Source organism: Ictalurus furcatus, chromosome 5 (assembly GCF_023375685.1).
Source record: "Ictalurus furcatus strain D&B chromosome 5, Billie_1.0, whole genome shotgun sequence".
In the NCBI taxonomy this organism is placed as follows: Eukaryota; Metazoa; Chordata; class Actinopteri; order Siluriformes; family Ictaluridae; genus Ictalurus; species Ictalurus furcatus.
The window spans coordinates 1,838,365-1,866,276 of record NC_071259.1 but is presented as its reverse complement, the minus strand read 5'-3'; the positions used below and the strand labels follow the sequence as shown (position 1 = coordinate 1,866,276).

At 40.6% G+C, this 27,912-nt stretch overlaps 2 protein-coding genes across 2 annotated transcripts; both read left to right on the top strand.

Annotated features, from left to right (window-relative positions):
* The first annotated feature begins 1,939 nt into the window (after positions 1-1,939).
* On the top strand, positions 1,940-21,741 carry arid5a (AT rich interactive domain 5A (MRF1-like)). The gene is made up of 7 exons (XM_053624094.1): positions 1,940-2,134; positions 7,287-7,378; positions 15,817-15,982; positions 17,455-17,507; positions 18,927-19,024; positions 19,424-19,574; positions 20,261-21,741. The coding sequence occupies exons 1-7, from the start codon at positions 2,131-2,133 to the stop codon at positions 21,386-21,388; spliced, it is 1,692 nt and encodes a 563-aa protein (XP_053480069.1). The 5' UTR covers positions 1,940-2,130; the 3' UTR covers positions 21,389-21,741.
* A 1,379-nt stretch (positions 21,742-23,120) lies between these two features.
* gins4 (GINS complex subunit 4 (Sld5 homolog)) lies at positions 23,121-27,260 on the top strand. The gene is made up of 7 exons (XM_053624103.1): positions 23,121-23,494; positions 24,567-24,653; positions 24,761-24,874; positions 25,297-25,394; positions 25,517-25,605; positions 26,225-26,315; positions 27,022-27,260. Exons 1-7 carry the CDS (start codon positions 23,393-23,395, stop codon positions 27,116-27,118), a joined length of 678 nt encoding a protein of 225 aa, XP_053480078.1. The 5' UTR covers positions 23,121-23,392; the 3' UTR covers positions 27,119-27,260.
* Positions 27,261-27,912: the final 652 nt, after the last annotated feature.

The following is a 27,912-nucleotide window of genomic DNA, read 5'->3' as shown; positions in this document are numbered from 1 at the left end:
CCATCTCGCTTTCTTACGGTTAACGGATGTGTCTTGAAAAAATTGGTTAAAATTTTTTTTTTTTTTACAATTATTTAGTCATCGGTGTTGAAGAATTTCTTCGATACTTTATGCGTTTATGAACAGAAACGTGTTTTTTTTTTGTAATTAATACAACAACATTACGTTGGGATCATTTTTTAAAGAAAAAAAAATAGAATTTAAAAAAGCATGTTAAGATGTTCTTTATAGTTGTCATTAGTCATTAACGTACGTAGAACATTTGACCATGAGCGTTTAACATAAACGGAAATCTAAATATAAGTCATTAATCTAGAGAACCAATAGTCATTAAGAAAGTTTTTATGTTTTGTTTTGTTTTTTGGGGTTTTTTTTTTTTTTAATGAGGGGGGAATGACTGAAGTGAGAAAAACAGTTTTAAAAAATGTTTAACCATCCCCCCACCCCCTACAAACACCACCAACACCACCACCCCTTCCCAAAAGAGAAATGGGGCTAATTTTATATTTGTCAGAGTTAATCTAGTCATTTGAAACTTTTGTAAGTTCAAGAAATATTTAGAATTGAGTAAACTCAAATATTTCGAAGCTAAGAATGTTCTTTAATGGGTCTAAACACACACACACACACACACACACACACACACATCTACATAGAACCTTCATGTGTTCCTGCTGGATAAATAATGCTGTTAAGATAAGAAAATTATATATATATGTATATATGTTTGAATCAAAGGTAGCTTTCCATGATAATAAACATCAGATTTATTAGCGTCAGTCAGTTAAGTAAGAAATCGTTACAACCGAAGCGCCGAAATGACGCGATAACACCATCCGTGCAGCGCTAGCTAGCTAGCTATTACCATGGCGACGTTAGCTAGCTTTCCCTGAGTAACAAAGGCGCTAAAAGCTCCCTCCAGCTCCTTTCATTCACTAAAGTCGAGCAGTTTGCGTGACTTTCTGCAGATGCAAACGAACAGACTCTGAAGACACAAACGTGAGCACTTTCTTATCGCTACACGACACGACGGCGGTCCTGAGTGTTATCGCTAGCTAACCTGACTAGCATTACATTTCTCTAAGCTTCAGGACTGGCTAACATTACAGTCCGTTCAGAACGCCAAATGGAAAACACGCTCTCGTGCATCTTAACGTGTCTGTCTTACCTCGGGAGTTTTCTCGGAGGGAAAAACGCAGGCTATCGTTTGCTCGATGAGTCAGATCTCCGGTCGGGATGTCCGAGACAGGATCAACAGAGCGAGACATAACGGTTAAACTTCTGGATTTTTATTTGAAATGAAAGCCCATTTGATTGGAGAACGGAGAAATATTTAGTGCAAGTGAAAAAACTGACAAAAAATGTACAGTAAAGTATATATATATATTTTGTTACTATACACTCTTAAAAATAAAAGTTCCAATTAGAACCGATAAGTTTTTAAAAATAAATAAATAAATAAATAAATATATAAAGCTGCACATTTAGTTTGAAAGCTATTTTAAACGTTCTATCAAGAGCTCTACCACGCCGTGTCACTCGCTCTATCTATCAATAAAGGGCGACCACGTAGAACCTGTTTAGGAGGTCTAAGAACCCTTAATTATGCAAGGAAGCTCTAAAGAACTCTTCAAGAACCCAACAGTCCAAAGACAGTTCAGCTGAGCAGGTTTTTTAGGTGTTTAGAAGGAAACATTACCAATAATTCGAAGTTTGTAATTTGCCACACACACACACACACATCCAAACCCACTACCCCACCCCCCCCCCCCCACCATATTATCCTACATACAGTATGCATTCAATATATTTCATATTCTGCTTCACACAGTATGCACGACTCATTCAAGATCGCAGAAGTCAGCAATGCAAACACACTCCAACTCCCATCGTCCTTTGCTTCAGAAAGCGAGGAAGTGAAAGTGTGTTCTCTTGGCCAATGACAGCTGGAACAACCTATCTGGTTCAGACCTCGAGATTTCGAAAGCTTTCTGACTTGTGGTGAGAGCACACAAACGGGAATACACACTGAAGGAAGACAGTCACACAGTCAAACACTCACATACACACACACACACACACACACACACACACACGGATCTGAAGCTTGAGGAGAGACACACGATCACAATGGGTATGTCTGTTTTTACTTTTACTGTAAGTGGATCATTATGTAATTAGTTATTCATAGATAGTAGTGAAGTGACTTTTCATTCATTTTATTCATTTATGACAACCTGAACATACTCTAATAATAATAATAATAATAATAATAATAATAATAATAATAAACTTATCATGCATGTGCTCTACATTCTGCTGTATGTGTTCAAGTAATAAAAATCAAATGATTAAAAAGTCATATAAGAGAATTCACAAGGATCAGATAAAGAGAAGTAAATGTGCGAATATAAATAAGTGTAAGGAGATAATATTATACATGTACTGAAATAGAATAAAATAAATACCAAACGAGAGGATGTTAAGTTTAAGATGACGTTTATAGTCGTATAACCCAGTGCAGTCCTTTTAAAACACTTGAAAGATATTATAAATAATTCAAATCGTAAGGGGTATATAGGGGTATTATTTAAACAGTCTCTTCTATGTATACACACAGTAAGATATATTAATGGTAATAGTTCAGATTAGAAATCGATACAACGATGAACAATTTTTCCTAGCTTGTTTTTTTTTGTTGTTGTTTTTTTTGTTTTTTCGAAAATGGCATCTAGCATGAGAACGAGCGTTTCTGGATCTGTTCGTAATCTGACGCGGTGTCTGTATGTGATGTTAAACGTGTTAACGATAAGAACTGGGTTTTAGGAAGTGCACGCATGCTGTGTGAAATCCTCAGACGATATAAGGTGGGGTACGGTGAGATAAAGAGCCCGAGGTTGTGCCGCGTAGCGTATGAACTCTATATGATATTTGTGTCTGTAGGTAGAAGTCAGGAAGTGGTTGAGGGAAACAGAAACAAAGTACAGTAGTGCTGCGAGCATAAAATCCCTCATCTGATTAATTCACTGCTTGCACGGTATCGTACGAAGCTTATCGGGAGAGATCGGCGTTTATAGGCCAGGCGGTAATCGATATTTTTTGTAAATAATAATAAAAAAAAAACAACAAGCTAATAATCTCAGACCAGTTGTATCAGCACGGTTCATCGGCACATTAGATAAGTAGAAAGTTGACAGTTATATATGTTATATATATATATATATATATATATATGGTGGCATGTTTGTTGGTGCCAAATGGGCTGGTTTGAGTATTTCCGAAACTGCCGATCTCCTAGGATTTTCACACACGGAACAGTCTGAAAAAATATAAATAAAAACGAGAGGGCGAGAGAGAGAGGTCAGAGGTTAATGGACGGACCGGTTCGAAGTGACAGGAAGGCTTGTGCAGCTCAGGTAATCATTCTTTACAGCCGTGGTGAGCCGAAAAGCATCTCGGATCAGCTACAAGAGCAGCCAAGAACAGGAATCTGATCCTGTTGGCAAACTGGGCGGGTGAAGACAGGACAAACATCGCCTGGTCTTCTTAAAATGTCCTCCTCTTTGTGTCCCTGACTGGGTTTATATGCGGGAACTCGAGACATCCCAGATGAGCAGTTTCTGAAACCATTTTTCTCCGTTGTATCTGCATGATTTGATGCATCACGCTGCTGCAGCGACACGACCGGCTGATTGGATCATTGTGTAAACCTGTGACCTCTACCACACGCATACAGTACAGTGTATAGTCACGGATTCTCACTATATGCGCTGGGATAAACGTGTGATCGGATACCTGCGACGGACGACTGGGATTAGTTAACGTTACGGACGTTAGAATCACATGAATCGGTTCCGTGATCGATTCTGACGGAAAAATTACTCCAGAGAGACGTAAGAGTGGGACTTGAAGCAGAACTAGCGGTAAAATTGCTGCATGTGAAATGGTAAACTCGTGGCCCGACGGTGTCTCTCAGACAGGCCTGGGTTTGAACTCACAACCTTATGGTCACGTCATTCGAATGACTTGATGATTCAGTGTCATTTCACAACGATTCAGCGAATAGAGGTTTCCGTATAAAATGACCATAAGCGACAAAAAAAGCGCATGAAAATCATAACCGTTTACATAATTTTGGTGTGTACGTGCCCCTGTTTGCCCCATGCATCTGTGGCAATGCAAACGAAATGCAGAAGTCAAATAATTAAGAGACCGCCGCAGTACAGGAAGTGTGTAATCTCGAAAGCGCAGAGTCCTCTGATATGTGTGGAAAGGAGCGGTGAAGTGAGGAAGGGGATGTTGGGTAGGGTGCAGGCCACAGCCAGTCTATAAATCGACACAAAAGCTTTTTGCAAATAAAGAAACACACACACACACACACACACTGATACACACGATGAAACACACAGTGACACACACGCACACACACTTTCTTCACATTGTGCTGACATTTTGACCACTGTAAGTCTTGCCAAGTCACATGACAGCACAAATGTACCAGTTCATCGGTGTGTAGTGTCCTGTTACCACCACGACGTTGATTCATTTTCTATAACCGCACACCCTGACGCAATTTATTCCTCTTATACCGCAGCAACTCATCACAGAGGGCATGTATTAAAAATAAATTCAACACCTTCTGACCAAACAGAGTTGTGAATTCAGCAGTGCTATAATGAACAATACGCAAGTGTGAAGAAAGCGCTAAACTATAGCGGCGTCACTCTTAAGCTTAAGGTTTCCATATACATATATATATATATATATATATAAATATATATATAAAAGAAAAAAGAAAAACGTCACACTTATTCCGACTATAGCAAATGATTCAAACGACTGCGATTTCAGATTCCCGTATCAGAGCACATCGTCATTATAGTGGTATATTTCTTGTTCCCCGCCCACTTCACTGTTGTTAATAGTGATAAATGTACAGAAACGTTTTGAGTAATAAAATGCTCTACAGTATATACACTACACGCACGACAAACCGTATGGAAATCCCCGGGCCGTGTTTGTGCAGTAATATTTTATATTAGATTGAGGCATCATGAAGCTGTGGTTTATACACACAGACAGGAAGCAAGGTTTGTAAGCATGCGGTTTCATATTAGAACAGTTCTCTCTCTCTCTCTCTCTCTCTCTCACACACACACACACACACACACACACACACGCACATGCACTTGTTATTTCAGTCTTTTTTTTTCTCTCTCTCTATCTCTCTTAAGTATTTCTGGAAGTAAGCGTCAACAGTTTTGCACCCTACATCTACAACTAAGATCTAAGATTGCATGGGCGTTTAATCAGAACACAGATGTCAGAGGATGTTCCTTCTTGATCACAACCAGCAAAAATAGTCATATCGTATCTGTTACCATATCAATACTGATCAAAATGTAAAGTGATATTGGGATTAAAGTTCTTCACCGTATACCCTTTCTTCTTCTTCTTCTTCTTCTTCTTCTTCTTCTTCTTCAGAAGCTGAGAGGGTTCATTTCGTTCTTTTCACTATCTTGCTGTTGATTTTTCTGTTGAGGTCTGTTTATTATGCAGTTTGACCTTTGTTTATTTATTTATTTATTTATTTATTTATTTAGGTCTCGATTCAGGATAGATTTCATTTCGGGCATTTTTGGAATTCAGCATATATTTGGAATTGTAAATAAATAGCTACCTATGATATGACACTAGGAAGTGGTAGCTTCAGTGGTTCTGGAGTTCAGAGTTCAAATCCCAGACTGAAGCTGGATCCTTGAGTGAGGCCCTTAACCCTGAGCTGTATAAGTAAGATCAGTCTAATATGTAGTGTCCTTTCACTTCTGTGCTTGAAGTCACTCAGGATAAGGGCGTCTGGCCAAATCCTGTAAATATAAACTATATGTCGACTCATAACGCATGGAGGGGGGTGCAAACTTCTACACTTTGAAAGATAATAATTGTAGAACGGCCTGCCAGACGAAACTCGTTTTACTTTAAAGCCCCGATGTATCAGTTTGTAACGGGGTCTTTATTAATAACAGAATCGCTTTTACAGGAAACGGAAAGCGTTTGAACTTTTTCCTTCTGCTTCTTCTTCTTCTTCTTTTTTTTTTCTTTTTCAAAGCCATAAATGACCTTTTTAAGTTCCAAAGGTGCAACGAATTAGCCAACAATTTTACAACGAATACGCCTTTAAAGTGTAAATTATATATATATATATATATATATATATGCACATATTGTAGCCTGAAGTTACATCCTGTAGACTGGCATTTTTTTTTTTTTTTTTTTTTTTAAGCTTCAAGAAATCAGAGAGGATTTAATGGGTTTGAAAACGAGAGCAAAAAAAAAAAAAAAAAAAAAAAAGAGTTCAATTTGAAGTCTAGATCTAACAGGAAATGGCTGAGGTCCTGATCTCTATAATGATATCTTTGTAGCACAAAGCATATATTTGTATGTAAAGACACACACACACACACACACACACACACACACACATATATATATATATATATATATATATATATATATATACACTGTAAAACCGGGTAGTTCATTTAACTCCAAAAATTTGAGGAAACTAATTGCCTCAAAATTTTTACGTTGATAAATCAATTTCTTTAAAAGCCAAATACACTTAAATAGAATAAAAATTTACAAAAAAAAAAAAACTTTGTAATTTAAAATAAATTTATGTTATGTTTAAGTGTATTTGGCTTAAGGAGATTGATTTATCAGCTTTCGAGGTAATTAGTTTCCTAGTTAAATGAACTTACCGGGTTTTACAGTGTATACATGAGAGTCTAGACACAGTATCGAGTCGAATCTATCTGATCTTTATTTGGCTCGGATTGTGTCTACTTTGTAATGAATTGCCCTTTAGTATTTGTTTGTTTGCGCTGTAAACTGTACCAAAGCATTAATTAAAGCGTAACACACTCTGTGACACGCTCCCTCGGGTGTTATTTATCCGAGACGCGTCAGAGAAGGTTGAAAGAACGGAACAGCTTCGTTGCAAAAGCGGCGTTTGTTTGTACAGCATTCGAATCACCGCAGTGCTTTTCAAAGCACACTGTAGATTTGTGTGTTTGCTGCTTGTGGTTTTACTGAAGACGTATGCTCGAGCGCTTGTGTGTGTGTGTGTGTGTGTGTGTGTGTAAAATGCATGTGTAAAGTGGAACACAATCACAAACAAGATCAAGCCGCTAAAAACAACAACAGCGGTGTGTATTTCTGTCCTTGTTGCCTTTTGTATGTGCGTCTCGATATGACCTGTAAGAAAAACATGCCTCTATTTTCAGTGTCGGAGCCTCGTGGAGACGCGAGCGGTGAAGAGGAACACATAGATGTTTGCGAGGAGGAACAGACAGAGGAGAAGATTCCACCAAAGCAGGTAGGACCGTCATGACCGAGTCGCTGTTTATAAGGTCCTGTCTGTTTTATGGCGTGGACCGAGTAGAGGACGGACGCTGACGTGTGCGTCGTGCAGTGATGGGAAAATCATCAACGACGGGGGTGGTGTAATAAAGCGGAGATACTCTTACGGCGTACAGGTGGATTATTTTCCCATGACGGCGCGTCCCGAAGTCTTTCATTCCCCTCGTCAACCTCGGCACGTCGTGATTTCACCCGTTTATAGAACATCCACGAAACTACTTCCTGTTCTCGCGTACGTTAGAGCAGCTACACGTCGTATGAACACTCCTTCCTTTTTTTTTCCCCTTAAAGTAAGCGCAAACGCCTCTGTCCTGAGCATGCCAGAGTTACAGCTTTACCTACACTCATGTCTAAAAAATAAAAAATAAAAGGTTCCAATTACAACCAGAAAAGGTTTCTCAGCCTGATGACCTCGTACTCTCGAGTTCTTTAGAGAACCGTCTATTTGCCGGTGCTTTAATGAGGAAAAACATACAAAAAAATAACAAAACCCTTCGTTAGCGCTTTAAGGAAGGAAAGTAAGGTTCTTAAGAGTGACATCAGGAGAACCTTCTTACAGATCCAGTCTCACAAAGAACCTTCTAGGGTTCACTTTAACCTGTTAAGGGATGATACCTTGAAGAACCAGTATACTGCTCTGAAGAACTTCTTTAATCTCCAGAGAACCATAGAGCTCACGTCAAGAAGAGTATACAATGAGAAATGGTTCTTGACAAGAAGAAGAAGGTTCTTCGCGGTTCCTACGTTGCTGCAAACCACTGAAGGACCTTTATTTTTTAAGAAAGACTCCTTAGTGTTTTAGAGAAAATGAACGAGAAGGAAGAATTCGGTACTAAACAGAGCGTGACGGTTGTGATTCTAGGTCACACTGACTGAGTTAGAGTTTCCAACATATTCACAAAAACCGGGATGACTGTCAACCTGCATAAATGGAGGCATTCGCAATCGGCACATGTTCAAAGGGCTGCTATGAGTCAGTCGCAATTTTTCCCCTATTTCTCGTCTTGTACGTCTTTTAAACTGACGTCTTCGTGTGTGCGTGTGTGTGTGTGTGTGTGTGTGTGTGTGTGTGTGTGTGTTCAGATAGGTCAACACTCATCAGTGTCTTAGTATGATTATGCCTGTGCTGACACTGTGAGTTTCAACATGCCTGGTCTTGCTGTTTAGAAGCTCAGAGCGTGAATTTCCTCTCGCTTGTGACCTGATTCGTCGTTCCGTTAAACAATAGTTCCCCCTTATCTGGAATTTTGTGAATGCAAATCCCATCATTTCCAGAAACACTGCTGGCCAACTCAGACAAACCATTGAACCCGTTCAACTCATTGTGTATTATTATTATTATTATTATTATTATTATTATTATTACACTAATCACGCTTTGTGATTAAGGACGCCAGAGTGACTGACGGTAACATTTAAACATGAACAAATCTTCACCGTGTAAAACCGTGTCGCTACGTGGCAGCCATCTTGGACAACCGCGATAACCGATTTCTCTGTATAGAGTGACGTATTTTTGTAGACCAACCCGGAAGTCAGCATCATCCTGGTTCCTTCGACAAAAAAAAAGGGTTTTTCCCATCGGGGTTTGGATTATCGCAGAAAAAATTCACGACTCTTACGCAGTTCGTCCGTCGAGATCATCTTCACAAACGAACGCTGTATGGATTTTCGATCCTAAATGCGATCGCCGGGAGTAAGACGCTAAAGCCGGGCTGTAAACGAACCACACGACCGACGGTCGCACGGCTTCAACGTCACAACCGCTACGACTCTTTCGATCTTTATTTTAAAAAAAAACACTACAATTGGAAAATACTATCGACTGATAAATCTACAAGTCGGAGCGTTTGAGTTGGAATAGTTCACAAGAGCGTGAGTATAAACACAACGCGGGTGTAGTCGAGGAGTTTTCCCGGTTCGGCGTGATGACGTTTATCGTCCCCGACAACCTCCGTAGTCCCACCTGTTAGCAACCGTCTCTTTCAGTACACGTAAAAAGCGTAACGGAATCCCCAGTGAGGTATTACTGACGTATATCACACCGTAGATATGAAAATATACACGATGGAACCGGACGTGCTCAAACGCTAACTCGTTTCCGGGTTTTTTTTAACGACTCGTTCCTGCAGCACTCTTTGGTTATTTATCACTCCATCCCCTAAGCCCCGCCTCCCAATTTTTCAAGTGCACCACAGAGCTGGACGTGATATAACTATGGTGTCTTGCTGCTATTTTGTAAAGTTACACAGCTGTTCGAAGCATGTTCTGTATATATGAAGACACTGTATGGGCATCGTATTTTTATTTACGGAAAATATATATTTTTTCAGCTAGCTACAAAAAACAAACCTCGAATAACACCGATACGATGGCGGTGGAAATGAAGTTTTTCCGTCAAGCCATGTCCCTTTAACTCTTAGAGCAGTGCTTGTACTGTGACTCACTTGGGAATGAAGTAACATTTCATTTCGCGTGTGTAATAGTTTTGCGTCAGATTTCGGAAGCTGCACATTTCCAGTGGCGAGAGCTGCCCTTACATTCGCGGGACCGACTTTCGTTCTGAGACGTTATTGACGCGGCCCACGCGCGGGGGACAGGCGTCTTTTTCGACAATTTGAAATAAGGTGGAAATTTAAGACGAGCTTGCTTACGGCAAGTTTGTCGTTTCGGGGTTTGTTTTTAGTCGCGGTTTTGTTCGATGGGGTGGGAGTGTGTGTGTGTGTGTGGGGGGGGGTGGTGGAGCGGCAGTCGGACAACAAGCTGCTTCCTGTTTGAAACCGGAATGTCGCATTCAACAGCTTTGTGGTCTGAAATATCATATCAACGAAATACCTTCTCTCGAGCTCGAAGCGTCTGGAGGAAATAGTGAAGTGTAAAATTGTCGGTTCAATTCTGCAACTCTGGTTTTGACTTATATACAGATTTTTCTTCGTATTGCAGAAGTTCCCAGATTCGATTAGCGTTGCAGATTCCAAGAATAATTAAAAAAAAAAGCTTCTTTCTTCGAAACTGGGTTTTGTCAATTTCACAGGAAGTGTTTGTGCAGCCGGCAGACTCTTTCGCTGAGGGTGAAATTTCACTGAAGATGAGCCAAATCTGGCCTGCAGCTTACGTGCTGACAGCGACGCTATCGTTTAAGAAAAGAAAAGAAAGAAATAGTTTGCATAAAGGACGGTGTGATACTTTTGACTCATTTAGGGTTACCCCTTTGTGGCCCACATTTGCAATATTATCCCCTTGACAGAACACAGAACTGGTTTCGGCTTCGTCTTCCAAGTGACTCATTTCGCAAACCAAAAGAAGGGACCCACATCTTCAATATTACTCAGCCGCAGTAGCAGCCACCTCAATGCTGACGATGTTAGTCATTTCAGAGGTCTGCTTCTGGGAAGCTGTGATCTCTCTGAGGAACTTCAATTCACTCTGAAACCCTAAGAGTGAACTTTATTTACTCGAGCCCCCCCCCCGGACGACCGCTGCAGACGTCAAACGGAAAGTCGAGGGTTTACCGTACAGCCACTCGTGTCCGCTGAGCTGGTGGTGGAGTGGATTTACAAACAAAAAAAACCCATTTCGCAATATATTAGACGTGTCGATTGAAATTCCCTTCGAGGAACAATTTATAAACACGAATGACTTTTTCACTCGTGGCCACTTTAGTGTTTTTACCACGCTGACATGACTGCGAGCTCCGACATCCCAAAAGGCGCTCTGATGGATTCTGGTCTGGTGTCGCGATCACGAATCCTCGTGACGTCGTCAGCAGTAGTCAGCAACAGTACCCAGATAGTAGCATTCGAATGACGCTTCTTTGGTATTAATGGTTCCAAAGTGTGTCAGGAAAACATTCCCCACAGCATCATACCACCTCCACCAGCCTGACCTGTTCTCACCTTACAACCTGCTCCAGAGATCGAGATTCATCCGATCGGACGAGGTGTGATCCAGGAAGAAGCTTCCGGAACCTATTAGACACAACCGAACAGTGCTCCGAAGCACTTCACGTAATACGGTAGTGCTGAATGCTGACATATAGAGCGAGAAGATCTAGAACTCTACGTCTTACAGATGTACATAATGCCCTTTAAATAACGTAACTTTTAACAAATTTTAACAAATTAAAACGAGACTCGCCTACCCTACTGACAATCACAAAACGTCTAATGTTTTCCACTACAAAGACCATTACAAACCCTTAGCTGCCATTAAAGCCACTACCATTAACATTACTGATCCTACTAGATATAACATGCCACCAATAGAAGGCAACAAATTACCAGTAGAGGGAGCATTAGAGTTTTCATTAAAACCAATACAACTCCTATTATAGCCATTAAAAGGGTTTCTATTGGGTTTTTTTCTCACAGGGTAATTTATCCCAATTAGTCCACGACGCAGTCATGTGACTTACAGTCTCTTAGGAACGTCGTGATTTGCTCTGCTCGTCTGTGACACTTCGGAAAGCCAAGATCACACATCCTGCTCAGCTGGAGTAGTTCCTTCATGAGCGATGGGCCATTTTTTGCCGTCTTTTTCAGCCCCGTCACTTTTGTTGACTTCTTTAAGCAAACAAACAAACAAACAACAACAACAACAACAGCGGCGGCGTCGTTCTTTTCTGTAAATCCATGCGGCGTGAGTAGATGTGACTCGGGTTACGAGTTACCTTCATGGGAATGATTGGATTTTCGGAAGGAAGGCCACACATAAAGAAGGATCAGTCATTAAAGTTATTCTATCTATCTATCTATCTATCTAAAAAAAAAAAGAAAGATATTTTTAACGGTGCAAAATGTCACCATCAGACTTACAGTATGTTATCCTTTATGTCCTACAATTAAAGTATTCACACACACACACTCACACACACACTTGACAGATTTACATTCTGCTTCTGCTCTACTCAGAAATCCTTCAAACGTCAGTCCCATCTCTAGTGAGTCACTTTTTAAAGGATTTTTTTTTAAAAAAACAACACTTTTTACTCTCTTTTTCCACTCTGTACTTTTTTTGCTCATGTGTCATGTCACGCAACTCCTCGTCTGAATAATATCAGGTGAATTCTGGAGCGAACAATCTCTTACTGCCACATCGACCACAATTCTTTCCTCACTTCATAAAAACTCTGCAGAACGGTTGAGCGTGTGATTGATCCTGTGACAGTTGGTGGGTGCTTGTGCTGCCCTGGTGTTTTTCATTTCCTGCTTTGCGGCCTGCGTCTCACTAAAGTCTCATTGTCTTCGCTCTTTATTTATTCGGGTTGCCACTTTAGCACACTTCCACTTTTGGCTACACCACACTAGACAATCTGGCATATTTTTTCGCTGATATTTAGCTACCACCTCTTTTTTTTCTTTCTTCTTTTTTGTGCCCTTACAGTTAGGTATTCGCTCATGTTCTATGGGAAAGGAACTGTTTGTAGTGAAACCTTTTTCCCACGCATTAGAACAGACAGTTAATGATGTGTAAGTTCATTTGGACTATAGAATAATTTGAGTCAGTAAATACCATGCTTCTGTCACTCACACATTTGAGTATTCACACATGAACAATCATGCACTAGCACTTCTGCTGGGGGTTTTTTTGTTTTAAATTTTTTTTTTTTTTAATTTTCTGTGCGCACATTTTCCGATCACGCTGCTACTTTCATTTTGCACTATGCATTCATGTCATGTATGTGCACATCGTGTTGCCACCGTTCAATCCGTATACTCGTCAAATCGGCACTTTATTTATTTCTCTCCCTGACTATTCGTATTCTTACGTTCATGCCGCTGTAACGCTTTGATTTCCTCACGAGAATTGAATACAAGTTTGTCTTATCATTTAAAAAAAAATTTTTTTTTAAATTCTTTAATGTTTAATTATTATTTTTTTTAAATCTCTCAGGATACTCTGGTCTGCGAAGGTACAGTTTAATTCTAAACACGATGACGGTTGAATTTCAGATCATTTCAGGCGTATTTCTTCCTCTGTTTTCCCCCGTTGCGACACACAGCAATACGTGAAAACGTAATATGCGTAATATTTTGAAAAGTTTTTGTTTTTTTTGTTGGTTTTGCCCAGAATTTGTATGTTAAAGCTGTAAAAAACGACAATGTTTGATCCTGAGCTCAGGTTACTGTCTGTCACATGTTCTCCCCGTGTCCATGTGGGGACCTCTGGGTTCTCCGGTTTCCTCCCACATCCAACAAAACATGCCAGTAGGTGGATTGACTAAGATAAAGTCCCCCTAGGTGTGTGTGTGTGTGTGTGTGTGTGCGCACACTGGGGTCCACCCATCCAATATGTATTCCTGCCTCATGCCCGGTGTTCCCGGGATCGGCTCCGGATCCACAGTGACCCTGACCAGGATACAGCGGTGACTGAAACCGAGTGAGTCAGCTCTAGGCGGTTCCAGATGGCGATAATTCGCACTGACCGGCCTTTAACACTCTTCAAATGTGAAGATTGCACCGTTGACGTCAAAGTTTCATCATTCTAGCAATTTCCCATTTTCACCAGCGTTTCCTTCTGACCTCTCCGTGTTCTAGTTACGATACACGTATAGAGCAATCCTCGGGCGTGTTATTGAGTCCTTACTGCATCAGCTGTTTCTCTATAGGAAGTAAAGCACGTCATTTAGGACATTGTTATTATTACTGCTCGTGATATTTCCGAATAGACCTAGTTGGTCCAAGATATACATATTAATAATGTATGTATATACGGTATAAAATATACACATTAGTAATTTAAACCACAGCGGCCCTAAAGCGGGGGATAAAATACGGACCATGAATCATGTGTAACAAAATCACATGTGAAAATATACGAATCGAGGTCAAAGTAAACGAATAACGTGTAAAAAAAAAAGGACATGTGACAATAAATGAATCATGTGTAAAAAAAAAAAAGAAAAGAAAAAGAAATCATGTAAAAACCAAGGAATCATGTGTAAAAATTCACATACGGAATTACAGGAATCGTTTGAAAGAGTCACCTGTGGAAATAAAGGAATCACGTGCAAGAGTCACTTGTGAAAATATACGAATCGTGTAAAAATTCACATACGGAATTAAAGGAACCGTTTGAAAGTCACTTGTGAATATCACGGACTCGTGTGCAAGAGTCACCTGTGAAATAAACGGATCGTGTTTAAAATAAAATCTCATAAGAATATAGGCCTAAATGAATCGTGTGCAAGAGTCACTTGTGTAAATAAATGAATCATGGGTAAACATTCACATACGAAATGAAAGGAGTCGTGTGCAAGAGTCGCCTGTAAAATAAACGAATCATGTTTAAAATAAAGTCTCATGTGAACATAAAAGAATCATTTGCAAGAGTCACCTGTAAAATAAACGAATCATGTTTAAAATAAAGTCTCATGTGAACATAAAAGAATCATTTGCAAGAGTCACCTGTAAAATAAACGAATCAAATGAATCACGAGAGTCACCTGTGAATGTAAAGGAACTGTGTGTTATAAATGAAGTGAAAATAAATGAATCTTGTGCAAAATAAATCACACGTGGAAGAGTACAAACACGCGCCCTACATGTATAACGTCAAAGTCCGAAGAGTCTAAATTTCACCTTTGAATAATGTGATAATTCACGTGATTCAAATAATTTACTGAGAAGAGAAGTCAAAGAATGTGGTGAACACATCTCGCACTCAGTACACACCTGTGCAAATGAATTCACACTTTAATATTAAGGTGAAAACAAAGTGACTGGTGGCAAATCTACTTTCACACCTCGTCCTTAGACACTACATCCCATCTTTAATTCAGGACGCACTTTTAGACTTACAGTGTGTGCGTGTTACAGTAAGTGTGTGATGAGTTTCTCATGGTATGTGTGTGTGTGTGTGTGTGTGTTACTGATGAGAGTGAGAGTGCAGCCTGGGGCAGATGCCTCTGTGTGTGTGTGTGCGTGTGTGTGAAACCCCCGATGTGTTTCGCTTCAAACAGGATGACAGCTTACGTGTTCAAAGCGGTGACAAAAAAAGAAGAAGAAGCAGAAAAAAAAAAAAAGAAAAAAAAAGCACACATTCTCAGTTTTACTATGAATCGTCCCGGAAGGAGGTGATATGAACCCACATTCACCTGAAATTTGAGGAGATGATGAGAAAGTGAATCAGATCGGGGTTTTTTTTTTTTCTTAATGTGAAAATTTTGTTTATATGAAAGTGAAATTTAAAGCCATTGAATCAATCAGAAGCAAAAAAAAAAAAAGAGAAGTGCCTTCCTGTAAATGGAAATAGAAAGAAAATCTCTCACTTTAATAGGAATTTTAGGGGGTTATTGTTTATCGGAGATGCCGTAATTCCAACATTTCCATAATTCCCCTGGAATTTGAGTATTTAACGCAGCACTGTGTCTTTTTTTGATTTTTATTTTAATAGTTCAAACGAGAAATGCCGAGTTCAGAACTGACCAATGGGAGCGCAGAGGAGTCCAAGCCTGGCCAATCAGAGAGCGAGGAGAGGGCGTTTGTGATGAACCTGTACCAGTTTATGAAGGAAAGAGGCACGCCTATTGAGAGAATACCTCACCTCGGCTTTAAACAGAGTGAGTAAACAAATATTTCAGCTTCAAATGCAAGACTTACTGAAAGTCACATTGGGCAAAACCTTTAAAGGTGCAGTCAGTGTTTAAAAATAAATAAATAAATACATTTTTGTAAAGAAAGGAGACTGGAAGACCACCACCAACTAATCAGACAGGGACTCGTCTTGCGATCATTTTTTTGGGGGGGCAGGGGGAGGGGCGTGGCTTTGGATGAATATGTTTTGTTTTTGTCTTTCAGTAGCTACACTGCTACCAGAAAAAGTTCCTACACCCCTGCTCGTAGACGACCTTAAAAAAAAAATTCTGCTATTTTACTCTAGATTAACAGTGAACACCATGACATAAGACGTTTGGGTTTATTCCATGACCAAGAGACGTGTTAGACAAATCAGAACTAGTTGATCTGTTCTTTAATACTTGGCAGCATTCCTTCTCAACCAGCTTCATGAGGAGCTTCACCCAGGAGATCACTGACTACACCTTTAAACCTAAAACTCTGTTCTGTCCTGCACGTACAGACGTAGCGACAAGATTCATCTGCCTCAGCCTCAAGTCGCAGACTGTTATAGAAATCAAAAAGATTTATTTTTTTTTTTTGGGGGGGGGGGGCGCTAGGGGGGGTGTCTTGTACAGTGTGACAGGTAATAATCTTTAAAACAAACAAACAAAAACAAGCCCAGCTAAAAGCAGAGCAAAACCAGAATAAAACCAGCTTCACCTAACGCCCATTGAGATCCTGATGATCTTTTGTGCACTTTTCTGGCCACGAGCTTCAGAATCCTAAAGATTCTGCAATATAACTGTTTTCTTCACACGTGCTGTATGCACACCAGGGTTGTTGTTTTGTTTTTTTTTGTTTTTTTTTACTCTTTTCGGAGCATTGTAGTGCCACTGGATTGCAAAAAGTTCAAAACTTTTACATGTTATACTTCTGCCGGTCTGCTGATGGCCTCCGAAAAAAAAAAAAAAGAGTGTGTGATTTGTCCGTCAGACGCTTCTTCCTGTTAGAGAAGGCGCTTCTTGCCCACGTTTACTGATGAAAAGGTACCGGACTCTTGCGTCTTAAAACAGTATGTCCCCGAAACCATTTCAGACAGACACTCTGATATAAACGTGTCTACATTTCAGCATGGTCAGTTGGAGAATCATGTGGAATATGTTATTACCGTTACATCATGTTGTCCGTCAGGTCAGTAGGCGTGGCCAAAAGTTTGCACGTGAGATAGTATTACTGAGGTAAACGACATGATTTAGACGTTGCAGGTTTCCCAACGTTAAACTGGTAGCTATGGGCTTACCTTCCTCGCTAACATACAGTACGTCTTGGCTGCTTCATGACATCTTGGGTCAATTTTTATTTTATTTATTTATTGATTGATTGATTTTACTGATGGGAGAAAAAAAAAAATCGTTAGAACTTTTCAGCAAATTTTCACAGAGGGTGCATGTTTAAAACGTTCTGTGTTTTTCAGTTAACCTGTGGAAAATCTACAAGGCTGTGGAGATACTTGGAGGCTATGAGTCGGTAGGTTTGCATGCAAACACACACACACACACACACACACACACACACACACACGCACACACCTACCAGCCTCCATCTGCTGCACCATGAAGGGTCATAAATAGCTCTCGCAGTTTGCCTGCTAACTGAACATCTCATAGCGTCTGGCCAGCTCTTCTTTTTTATTTATTTTTGTTTGCGTCCATCAATTGACTGAGCCTCTCGCTCTGTGTCTGGAGTGGAAACTCAAGCTTGTCCTGAGCTCATTTTGAAAGCAGTGGCCGTTAAAACCACAACGAGAGCTCGAGGAGGGGGGTCCAACTTCCCTCCTCAGACATCCTGAAGCTTCGCGCTTTGCAAGACCCTCTGCCCACCTGTGCTTTTTTTTTTTTTTTTTTTGCAGCGCTCACCCAGAAAGTTTCCACTCGCTCGAGTGTGCGTGGTTAGAGCAGGTCTCACCGCTCTATCCACCTCTACTTTTTGGCCGAAAAGGTCTGAGGACGTGAACGCGAGAACCGACGTGCCTTATTTTCTGAGAATAAAAGAAAAGCTTTAAAATCCGCACTTCAGTGAAAGTACACTCAAAACACACAGATGTGTGAGAAAAGTTGTCAAACAGGATCGATCGTAGCGTTATGACTCACGAGACTCAGATTAGCTTAGATAATCACACAGATATTGTTACTCATAAAACACCACGACACCATCACACAATTAGTCACTGAATCACATACGCGTTAAATCGACCGCTTACTAATCGCAATACCGAGAGAGTTCCAGTAAAAACTGAAACGTTTCATTTACACCACAGCGCTGCTGAATTCTGCGCTCTGATTGGTCGGACGTTTCCTCTCTTTAGAGGAAGCAGCTCTGACAGTACTGAGTTGCCTATAACTAACACGTTATCGTTTCTATAGTAACGGCTCGTGTAGTTCGCGCGCTCATCACGACCGATTCGAGAGATCGCTGATACGGTGAAACTTTCTTTAAGGAGACGTTTATTCGACGTTTAAGGAAGGAGTCTGCGGCGTCGGAGCTTTGGGACAGTCCGAGGTAGAGCTGTAACTTTCCGACGTCTTCGGGAGAGAAGGAGCGACCGTTAGAAGACGCGGACTAGCTCGTTTCGCGGATGTCCGGCGACGTCGAACGTAACCGTAAAAGGATAAAAAGAAACACACTTGTACAAGAGTGACAGTTGTAGTCGTTGGTTGTGGTGTAAGAGGAATAAAGCACTTAGGGGTGTGCTGTTGTGGGAAAATAATCAACGTCGGGGTTGTAACAGTAACTCCGCTTCATCACACCGGTCCGTCGTTGATTATTTTTCGATAACAGCATGACACGGTGTGTTTTATTCCTTACAGGTGTCACGTTCCTTCTTCTATGCTCGGAGGTTGTGCGTAGAGGTTCTTACTGTGTGTGTGTGTGTGTGTGTGTTACCAGGTGACGACCCGGCGCTTGTGGAAGAACGTGTATGATGAGCTGGGCGGTAGTCCGGGCAGCACCAGCGCCGCCACCTGCACTCGCAGACATTACGAAAGGTAAAATCCAAAACTCGAACACAAATTAAACCACACGAAATATTACTGATCCAATTAGCCGCCGCCGTCGTCGTCGTCACCCTGCACCCACTCGCTGTGATGTCATCGGAAGATTCAATGATTCACGACGTCATTGTCGAATGAAATTGAATTCTTACTCCTTCCGCCCAGCAGAAATACTATAAGGGTGTTATAAACTAGCTAAAAATCCGACCGTGACCGGATCGCTTTTCGAAAGCTGAACTCTCCAGTCTAAATCACCGCGGTAACGTGATCCCGGTCGCTCGGTCGTCCGTGAAGAGTTTCAGAAACCCAGAAAGCTGGTGCTGGGATTTTATAAGCAGGGCTTTTAACCATCGACCCTGTTGTCACGGTTGTGTCTCTCCTTTCTCTCGGCAGGTTAGTTCTACCTTACGAAAGGCATCGGAGGGGAGAGGAAGACAAGCCACTTCCTCCATCGAAACCTCGTAAACAGTACAAGAGGAGCGAGGAGGGCAAGGGCAAATCCGAGAGCAAGAAAAGACGGAGGACGGACGGAGACGACCCAGAGGTAAAATTTAAAATAAAATGAAAACACATATCGCAAAGCAGCGTTCGGTTCTCATCCGCATTCCGGGGTTCTATCAACAATAAAAGAGCAAACGTGGTTTCAAGATCAAAATCTTTCGCCTCAGTCCTTGAAACCAGTCTGGCAAATTCCTCCGTTTTATAATAATTACCATTATTTGTTTTTTTCTTTGCTTCTTCTCTTAATCCTAACATCCTATTTATACCACAGCTCTCTTTGCACATCTGATGCTAGAGCGCAACTTTTTCTTCTTCTCCTCAATAAAATGTCTCAGCGATACGAGATGTTTCTCAGGAAAACCTCAGAATTTTTAATTCAGTACACTTCCATATGTGACGCGCTTCTGATCTCGACACCAGAGCTTGTTTACACGGGGCCCTTCAAGGGTTCCGTGGATGAGTAAGGGTTCTTAGCGGTCTACAGTCGTCTTTCTCGGAACTCTGTGTGAAAGGGAAACCCCTTTTCCATGGGTGTGTGGAAAAAACAAAACAACCAAAAAAAAAAACAATAACAATAACCTCGGGCTATTTTTCGAATAGTGTGTTGGAGAAGATATGAAATTGAAAGCATAAATCATACAGCCCCTCACAATAATTAATGAAATGGAAATTTATGCTGCTTTGACTGGAACGTTTCTCTAAAACGTGTGCGTGTTTGTTGTTTGTCAGGAAATTCTGAGAGGCAGTCATCCCTGTGAGAGAGGAGTGTGTTCGCACTCCGGACCGTGGCCGGTTTCCTCTGAGCATTCGAACGGTGACCAGGTCTCATCTCAAGACATGTGTCTCAGAGAGAAGCCTCTTCTTCAGCCGCTAGTCCCCGCCCTTGTTATGTCCCCTCTGGAGAAGAAGAAGCGTCTGGCGCAGGCGAGCTTGAGCGTAACGCCTCCTGCTGGCCTGGAGGACGTCACAGAGCCTGAGAGACCCTCTGTGATTCATCTGTCACATTCGACCACACCTTCTGGACGCGTAAGCCACACCTCTGACGGCTCACCCCTGCCTCTGTCCTCCCCGTCCTCCTCACGGAGCCCCTCCCCTTTCTCCGTTTCCTCCGAGGACTGTGTCGCCGTTCCGACCCAAAAGACGGCAGCTCCGGAAGCAGAGAAGCAGAAGCAAGCACGTTTTGGAGCTTCGCCTGAATCTGGAGTGCACGTACCCTTCGTCCGTTACCCCTGCCCCAAAGACGCGTCCCCTCTGTTACGCCCAAATCACCACAACTTCCTGAACTTCACGTCTACACATCCGGACAAAACCCAGAGACACCCAGCGCTCCGGACACCCGTCCCCACGTCTCTAAGCTCGGCCTGCTGGGTGCCGTCTGCCTCAAGCTTCTCCAAGGTCGTCCCTCGCTCCCGTGATCCCTGGAGGCCCGTATCCTTACAGCCGTTTTACAAACCCCACGCTCCGAATTCCAAGAGGCCAAATAGCGCCGAGACATTGGTGAAGAAGCTCCCATCTCCCGTACGCTTCCCAGACCGAAAGGACAAATCCAAGATGGTGGTTCCCAAGCCGACCCAACAGTACCTTGTGCACCAAACTGCATTGCCCACCTTGCCATACCTGCTGTCAGGTTTCAACCGGCCCAGAGCGGATGCGCTGGAACAGATGAAAGCTTTACCCCATCAGCCTTTCTTCTTCCCTGCTCATGTCAACATTCCTCCATCCCAGACACATCCCACACATCCCCTGCAGGGTCCCTTCCTCGGGCCGTACGAGGCCACGTTTCGTCCGTACCCGTACTCGGTGCCGGTCTGGCATCCACCCGCCGGGTACAGCGTGGCAACACTGCAGCCATATTAACCGCAAGGGACTGGGACTGTCACCCGTTTCGAGTGATTGTAGCTCGAAGCGGTTCATGGTCAAAATAATGTAGCTTATGTTTGGCATAAGGAAATCTCACTGATGTTATTGATGAAGGTACTTTCTGATAGTCACTCAATATCAATATCAACATTACACTTCCACTATGATGTCTTGAATCTCTTGACAAATGTTTTTTTGTTGTTGTTTTTTTTTTTTTTACTATATTTGTTCAGCACAACTTAAAATCCATATGTAATCTCCTCAGCAAGTCATAATTTCAGGCTCCGTGTACTGAAATATCTGTCGGTTTTGTCAGGTTGAAATTAAAGGTAGCATTTTCAAAGGGTATTAGAAAAAAAAAAATTCTCTCTCTCTCTGATGTTGTGATGGAAAAGTCTCATTTTAAAGCACTGACTAAGAAAAGCCGCTACTAAACTGTAAGAAACTAGAAGTAATACTATAAATCATTTTTTTAAAAAACAAAAACAAAAAATCAAGTGTACTGGGAATCCATTACCTCGCACTACTGACTGAATCCCTGTGTTTAAACTATCACCAATGAAGTAATGTGTTTGTTAACATGTATATATATATTTTTGCTGTGTTTATAATATTTTATTTTTCGATTAAACAAATCTTGCTTTGTTTAAAATTCCTCTCAGGTTTGACAAAGGTGTTGTACTGTATAGGGCACTGAAACTGGGCTGAACTATTTTGTTACACATTAAATGGAAGCAATCTAAGTCAAAATGATTGACAATGTAGGAACAGTGTTCCAAAAGGCAAAACTTGCACCAACTGCTATTGCTTTGCTGATGTTTGACACCTACTGCTTGGCTGATTATGCTGCAAGGGCATCGAAAAAAACTGTATAGAGATTTTGCAGTTGTTTTTATGTTGTAGCGCCCCCTTTTGGCCAAAGTGCTGACTCTGAGTCTCTCTCTTTCTCTCTTATTGAACCTGAGAGTCATAAATAATAATAAAAAATTGTATTAATACTGCAGTAAATTATACTTTTTTGATTATCCTTAAAGTATTGACTGTCTACACATGAAGGGAAATTTTTTTTTTTTTTTAAATCATATTCTAATGAATCATAGCTACGCTTTTGTGTCATGAGATGTTTGACAATGTCACACACAACCTTAATCATGGCTTCAATAAATATTTGAAAATATCCAAATTCATCATTAACGTTTTCTAATATCGTATGAACACACATTTTAAGATCCACGTCCACTGAAAAGGTTTATTCAAATAACAAGTTTTGTCTTTTACAAAATCAAGGCAGAAAATAAATGCTGCTAAGTTTAACCGCCCAAAGTTAGCTTAATTCACCCTGTATAACAACACTGCGGTAAACTTTTAGTAGAAATAAGCTTGTAGTTTCTCACACAGATTTTACACGCAGTCATGGAAATGCTGTGCATGATATAAATAAAATTTATAAATGTCGTGATGTATTGCGCAATTATTTTTTGCGCATTGCGCAAAAGTGCGCAGACACATCCTCCTCGAAGATACAACAACGACGACACCAATTAATAATAATTATTATTAATAAATTGTAATAATTATTTGTATAGCGCCTTTTACACATACAGTGAAAATATATATAAAGTTAGGTTGTTCCTACTATAAAACATTCTTTTATAAACTTTAAAATGAAAAACATATTATAAAGGGTGTTTATTTACTGCGCAGAACTGCGCAGAAATAACCTTCTCGAACACACTTACGTCACGCTAAACCACGCCCATACGATATGGCGCGAATTTTTTTTTTTCTTCCCGGAAGCCGGGTTTTTATTTCGGTGTGTAAACATGTCGGAGTTCAATAAAAAGTCAACAGAAGATATGCTTAAATAACGCTGTACAAATGTACAAGCGGCCATTTTGGATTTTTGGAAGCGCGGTTATTTGCTAAACTGGTCCATTCTACTTCGGCTTAGCTAACATTAGCTACATTTTCTCGCTCGTCTTTAACTCTGCATATGTTATAATGGCGGACGCGCTTTCGGAGGCCAGCGACCTGAGCGGAGGAGAGGAGAGCCAGGAGGAGGACGTGTTGACCCCTGCCGAGCTCATCGCCAGGCTGGAGGAGGTGAGAAGCTGGGAGAGGCGAGAAAAGAGCCGGGGCTGCATCCCAAACCGCATACAGTAGTCTGTCAAAGTAGTATTCCACTGCAGGTTACCATAGTTACCATAATGCCATAGCGGAGTATGTAGGCTTACTATTTAGTGCCTGAGTGTGTGGTTTGGGACAGAGCCACGAACTGCTGTCACTATCACACATTTTATTTTCTTATTTGTGTATTTCTATATTTAATTTCTTAATATAGAGCAACGTGTGTGTGTGTGTGTGTGTGTGTGTGTGTGTGCGTGCGCGCGCGCGCGCGCAGAAACGGTATAGTTAATATAATGACTTTATTAATCCGGTCTGAGCATTAATGTTCATATTTTATCCTCTAACGTGTGTTTATATTTTTATTACATTATTACATTTCAAATAATTTTTTATGGATGTGTCTTTAATATAATGATAATAATAATAATAATAAATATGAATTCTTCTTATTATTCTTCTTAATATAATTATTATTATTATTGTTGTTGTTTTGATTTCTGACTTTTAAGATTATTTGCATATAGTAGCTATTTTATTTTATATACTTGCATACTCCTTTTTTTTCTTTGTTGTCATTTTTATTTATATATTATTTCTTTGTTTTTATTTATCTAATAGTATATGAGTATACATTACATATACTATATATTTTTAAATTTAACATTCTTCTTATTTTTGTTTATTTATTTATTTTCCTGCATCCTAATATGTAGTGCATATGTACATTTTTATTTTTTTTTTGTATTTATTTTGGTGTTCTAATAAAATTATTATTGTTATTAATTTGCATGTTAATGTAGAATATAAGTAATATATAGTAATTTATTATTATTTTTTTTCAGTTTAGAAACTTCTATGATAAAGTTGTTGTTATTATTATGATGATTGATGTATTTATCTTCCCACAGGCACCTTCATTGTCAGAGTTGATTCTCTGGGCTCCTGTGTTTTCAGACAGACTCGTACACACTTGATAATGTTTTGCTGAAATATTTTGTACCGCTGAAGGGAAAATATTTTAAACACTTTCTCACCGTGGTGTGTTCAGGCCTGGCTTAACGAGAAGTTCTCTCCCGAGCTTCTGGAGAACAAATCCGAGCTGGTAGAGTGTGTGATGGAGCAACTCACACACATGGTATGGATGGACTTATATTTATATACGTATATACACACACAAAGTCTTATATGAAATGGACAGGAACTTGTGTGTGTGTGTGTGTGTGTGTGTGTGTGTGTGTGCAGGAAGAGAACCTGCAGCGTGTGAGGAAGGGCGACCTGAAGGCCAGCGTCCATCGCATGGAGATCGACCGCATCCGCTTCGTCCTCAGCAGCTACCTCCGCTCCCGACTGCAGAAGGTAGCGGCGACACCGTAGTTACCATGGTTACCGAAATGAATTCTGATTTTTATGTCATGAATCTACACAAAATATGTTGAGGGAGGGCGTGAGAGATCAATACCGTTTGTAAAATGATTTACAAATGAGTTACGATTGCATAAGTAAGAACACCCCTTAACTGCAGTGAAGCATGGTGGTGGGAGCATCATGAATTAAAACAAAATCTTTTTTTTTTTGTCTTTCGCTCTAAAGATGAGATCCTCAGGGTTAAAATGGGGATGAAGGTTTTTGCAGCTGTATATTTGAGTGCATTTGACAGTCACATCTTTTAAACTATTATAAATTATTACGATGTACATTGGCAAGTTGGTTTTTTTTTTCTGTCTTTATTTAATTTATTTATTTATTTATTTATTTATTTTGGTATTTCCCCGCTACAGATTGAGAAGTTTTTCCCTCACGTGTTGGAGAAGGAGAAATCGCGAGCCGACGGCGATCCCTCGTTTCTCTCTCCCGAGGAGTTCGCCTTTGCCAAAGAGTGAGCGTCCGGTCCGAACGCGATCCTGAATAACAATAGCCGCTTGGGTACGCAGCGAGCGGCGTGTCGAGGTGGTTTCTGTCAGTAGGAGTGTGTTCAGTGCTGGTGTGTTGTATTCACAGGTACCTGGCGAATACAGAAGTCTACCTGAAGGCCGTGGCGCTGAAACACATGCCTCCTAACCTGCAGAGCGTCGACATGCTGAAAGCAGGTGAGCGTTTTAAGAGTTTTTTAAGCAGCACCAGAGGACTAAAGTGTGTTTAAGACACAAGGGCTACGTCTCAAATCGCTGTTCTGAAAGCGTGCTGTGTATCTAGTGCTGAGCGATATAACTGTCGTATCAGTATCGGGATAAATTATGCCACAGTACACTTTTCAGAGATGATATATCTGCTTTTATCACTTAAAAGATTAAGCTGGTTACAAACCGACCAGGAGCCGCTGATTTGATGTCGAAATTTTGTACTTAATCTTTAAAACTGGAAAATTTTCATTTCTTATTTATTTATTTATTTACTTACTTACTTACTTACTTTTTAAAACAGTTTTTATATTCTTTTCCCTCCTTTTATGGAGAAATTAATTTTTAATCTGAGTTAAATTATTTTAAAAAATATATAGAAATATTAAATATACATTTTTTTTGTATACTATTTATTTTAAAAGTTTTAAACTGTATTGTTGGGAGTTTGTGAGCAAATCTGTTTCATATGAGGGGATTTTACCCCCCATTTGAGTGGCATTAAGAATCATGATTATATTTTTGTCATATCACCCAGCCCTACATCTACAGATGGTGTGTGTTTGTGTGTGTGTGTATGTGTGTGTAGTTCCAGAGCCGTGTCTGGACTCCTTTGTGTTCCTGCGTGTGAAGGAGAGGCAGGAGAACATCCTCGTGGAACCCGAGACTGATGAACAGAGGTAGGGTTTAAACACACAATGATCAAACACACACACACACACACACACACACACACACACACACACACACACACTCCCATACACACACCCGTAAATGCCGTCGTCTAGCAGACCACGGTCCAGATGCAAACCCAGGAAAGTATTACAGCGGACAGGTGAAGATAAACGTAGGAATAATAAAACCGCCTGTAGTTCAGCACCTCTACTTTTCTAAACACGAACCAGCTTGGCTTCCGTAGCACATCCTCCGCTGGGGTTCATACAATCACACGCATTTGTGTAAATTCAGGAACTGAAGGAAACTAATTGGACCAGAGACCAGGTACATAGTGGGACGGATTCGCTCAGAAAGGTTTCGCTCACAAAGTTTGGTTCCCAAGTACAGCAGCAACTAACCATTCATTTCATTAATCGATTAATAATTTATTTTTTTTTCCTCTTGATTAATCGGATATAATACGTATAATATCGATATCGTGATCAATTATATCATGACACGCGTTTCTGAGACGTCGGCGGTGTCAGGATATCTGAGACACGGCTGATTTGATTTACTCCTGATTTATTACATTGGTTAGAAGTAAAAGGCGTGTATCGTGATGTTTCGGAAAAACGGCTTAAAGCATGATGTGATCTTTCTCTTTTTTTTGTGGTATCGCCCCACCCTTTAACTGTCCGTGACGTCTGCTTGGTGTTTGTGTTTCAGGGAGTATGTGGTGGACCTGGAGGAAGGCTCGCAGCACTTGATGCGTTATCGCACTATAGCGCCTCTAGTGGCCAGTGGTGCAGTGCAGCTGATCTAGCACTAGGCAATAGAATGGACACTGAGACTGACTATGATGATGTACTATGTATTATTCTGTATTTCATATGAATTTCTATTATTATTATTATTATTATTAAGAAAATGATCTTAAAAAAAAAAAATACAAGCTTCCTGTTAGAGAGAGCGTGTTTCGTTGTTGATGATTTTATTTATTTAATTTGTTTTGCATGTGCCTACCTATTTTCAGAAATTTTACGAGTTCATTTTTGAAAGGTTCTTTCTGTCGTTTGGCCGTGACATTTATGTGGCTAACGAGTAAGAATTTTAAAACCGTTTAAAGCTTGCCCCAAAGACGACAAAGTCCCTCCAGGACTTCGCGAATTTTGCGATCGCAGGAACGAACGCAAAACCGAGTAAACTCCGCAGTCTTCGGAGAAGCTTGCGCTGTTTCAAAATTAACGCAGATTTTCCGCAGACTCGGACCAAGACGTATTGTGTGTGACGTCATCACGACGTGCGTTCGGGATCCGAGTAATTCGGGTAGATTTCCGTCAACAACAAAAAAAAAAAAACACAGTCCAAAACCAGTCCAAAAGTCAAGAAAGATTTGCTGGTGGTTTGTGGGAGAAGTTAATTTAAAATAAAATGTGGGCGTTTCCTGAAACACAACGATTTTTTTTTAAACATAAGGCGGAAGTAAAATAGTTTGAAATGAAACAAAGAACGAAGTTTTGACAACGTTTTGTCAGGAAGCCTTTGATTTGAAGAAGGCAGTTTATGATGTATTACAGAGGTGTCGGGGGAGGGGGGGCGGAAACAGAGTTATTATAA

Bases quoted from the DNA above. Each gene is read 5' to 3' on its own strand.
- arid5a (XM_053624094.1), top strand. The intron at 7,379-15,816 runs GTAGGACCGTCA...TTATTTTAATAG, and splicing joins AGAAGATTCCACCAAAGCAG to TTCAAACGAGAAATGCCGAG. The intron at 15,983-17,454 runs GTGAGTAAACAA...TGTGTTTTTCAG, and splicing joins TCACCTCGGCTTTAAACAGA to TTAACCTGTGGAAAATCTAC.
- gins4 (XM_053624103.1), top strand. From the start codon at position 23,393: ATGGCGGACGCGCTTTCGGAGGCCAGCGACCTGAGCGGAGGAGAGGAG. The intron at 24,654-24,760 runs GTATGGATGGAC...GTGTGTGTGCAG, and splicing joins TGGAGCAACTCACACACATG to GAAGAGAACCTGCAGCGTGT. The intron at 25,395-25,516 runs GTGAGCGTCCGG...TTGTATTCACAG, and splicing joins GAGTTCGCCTTTGCCAAAGA to GTACCTGGCGAATACAGAAG.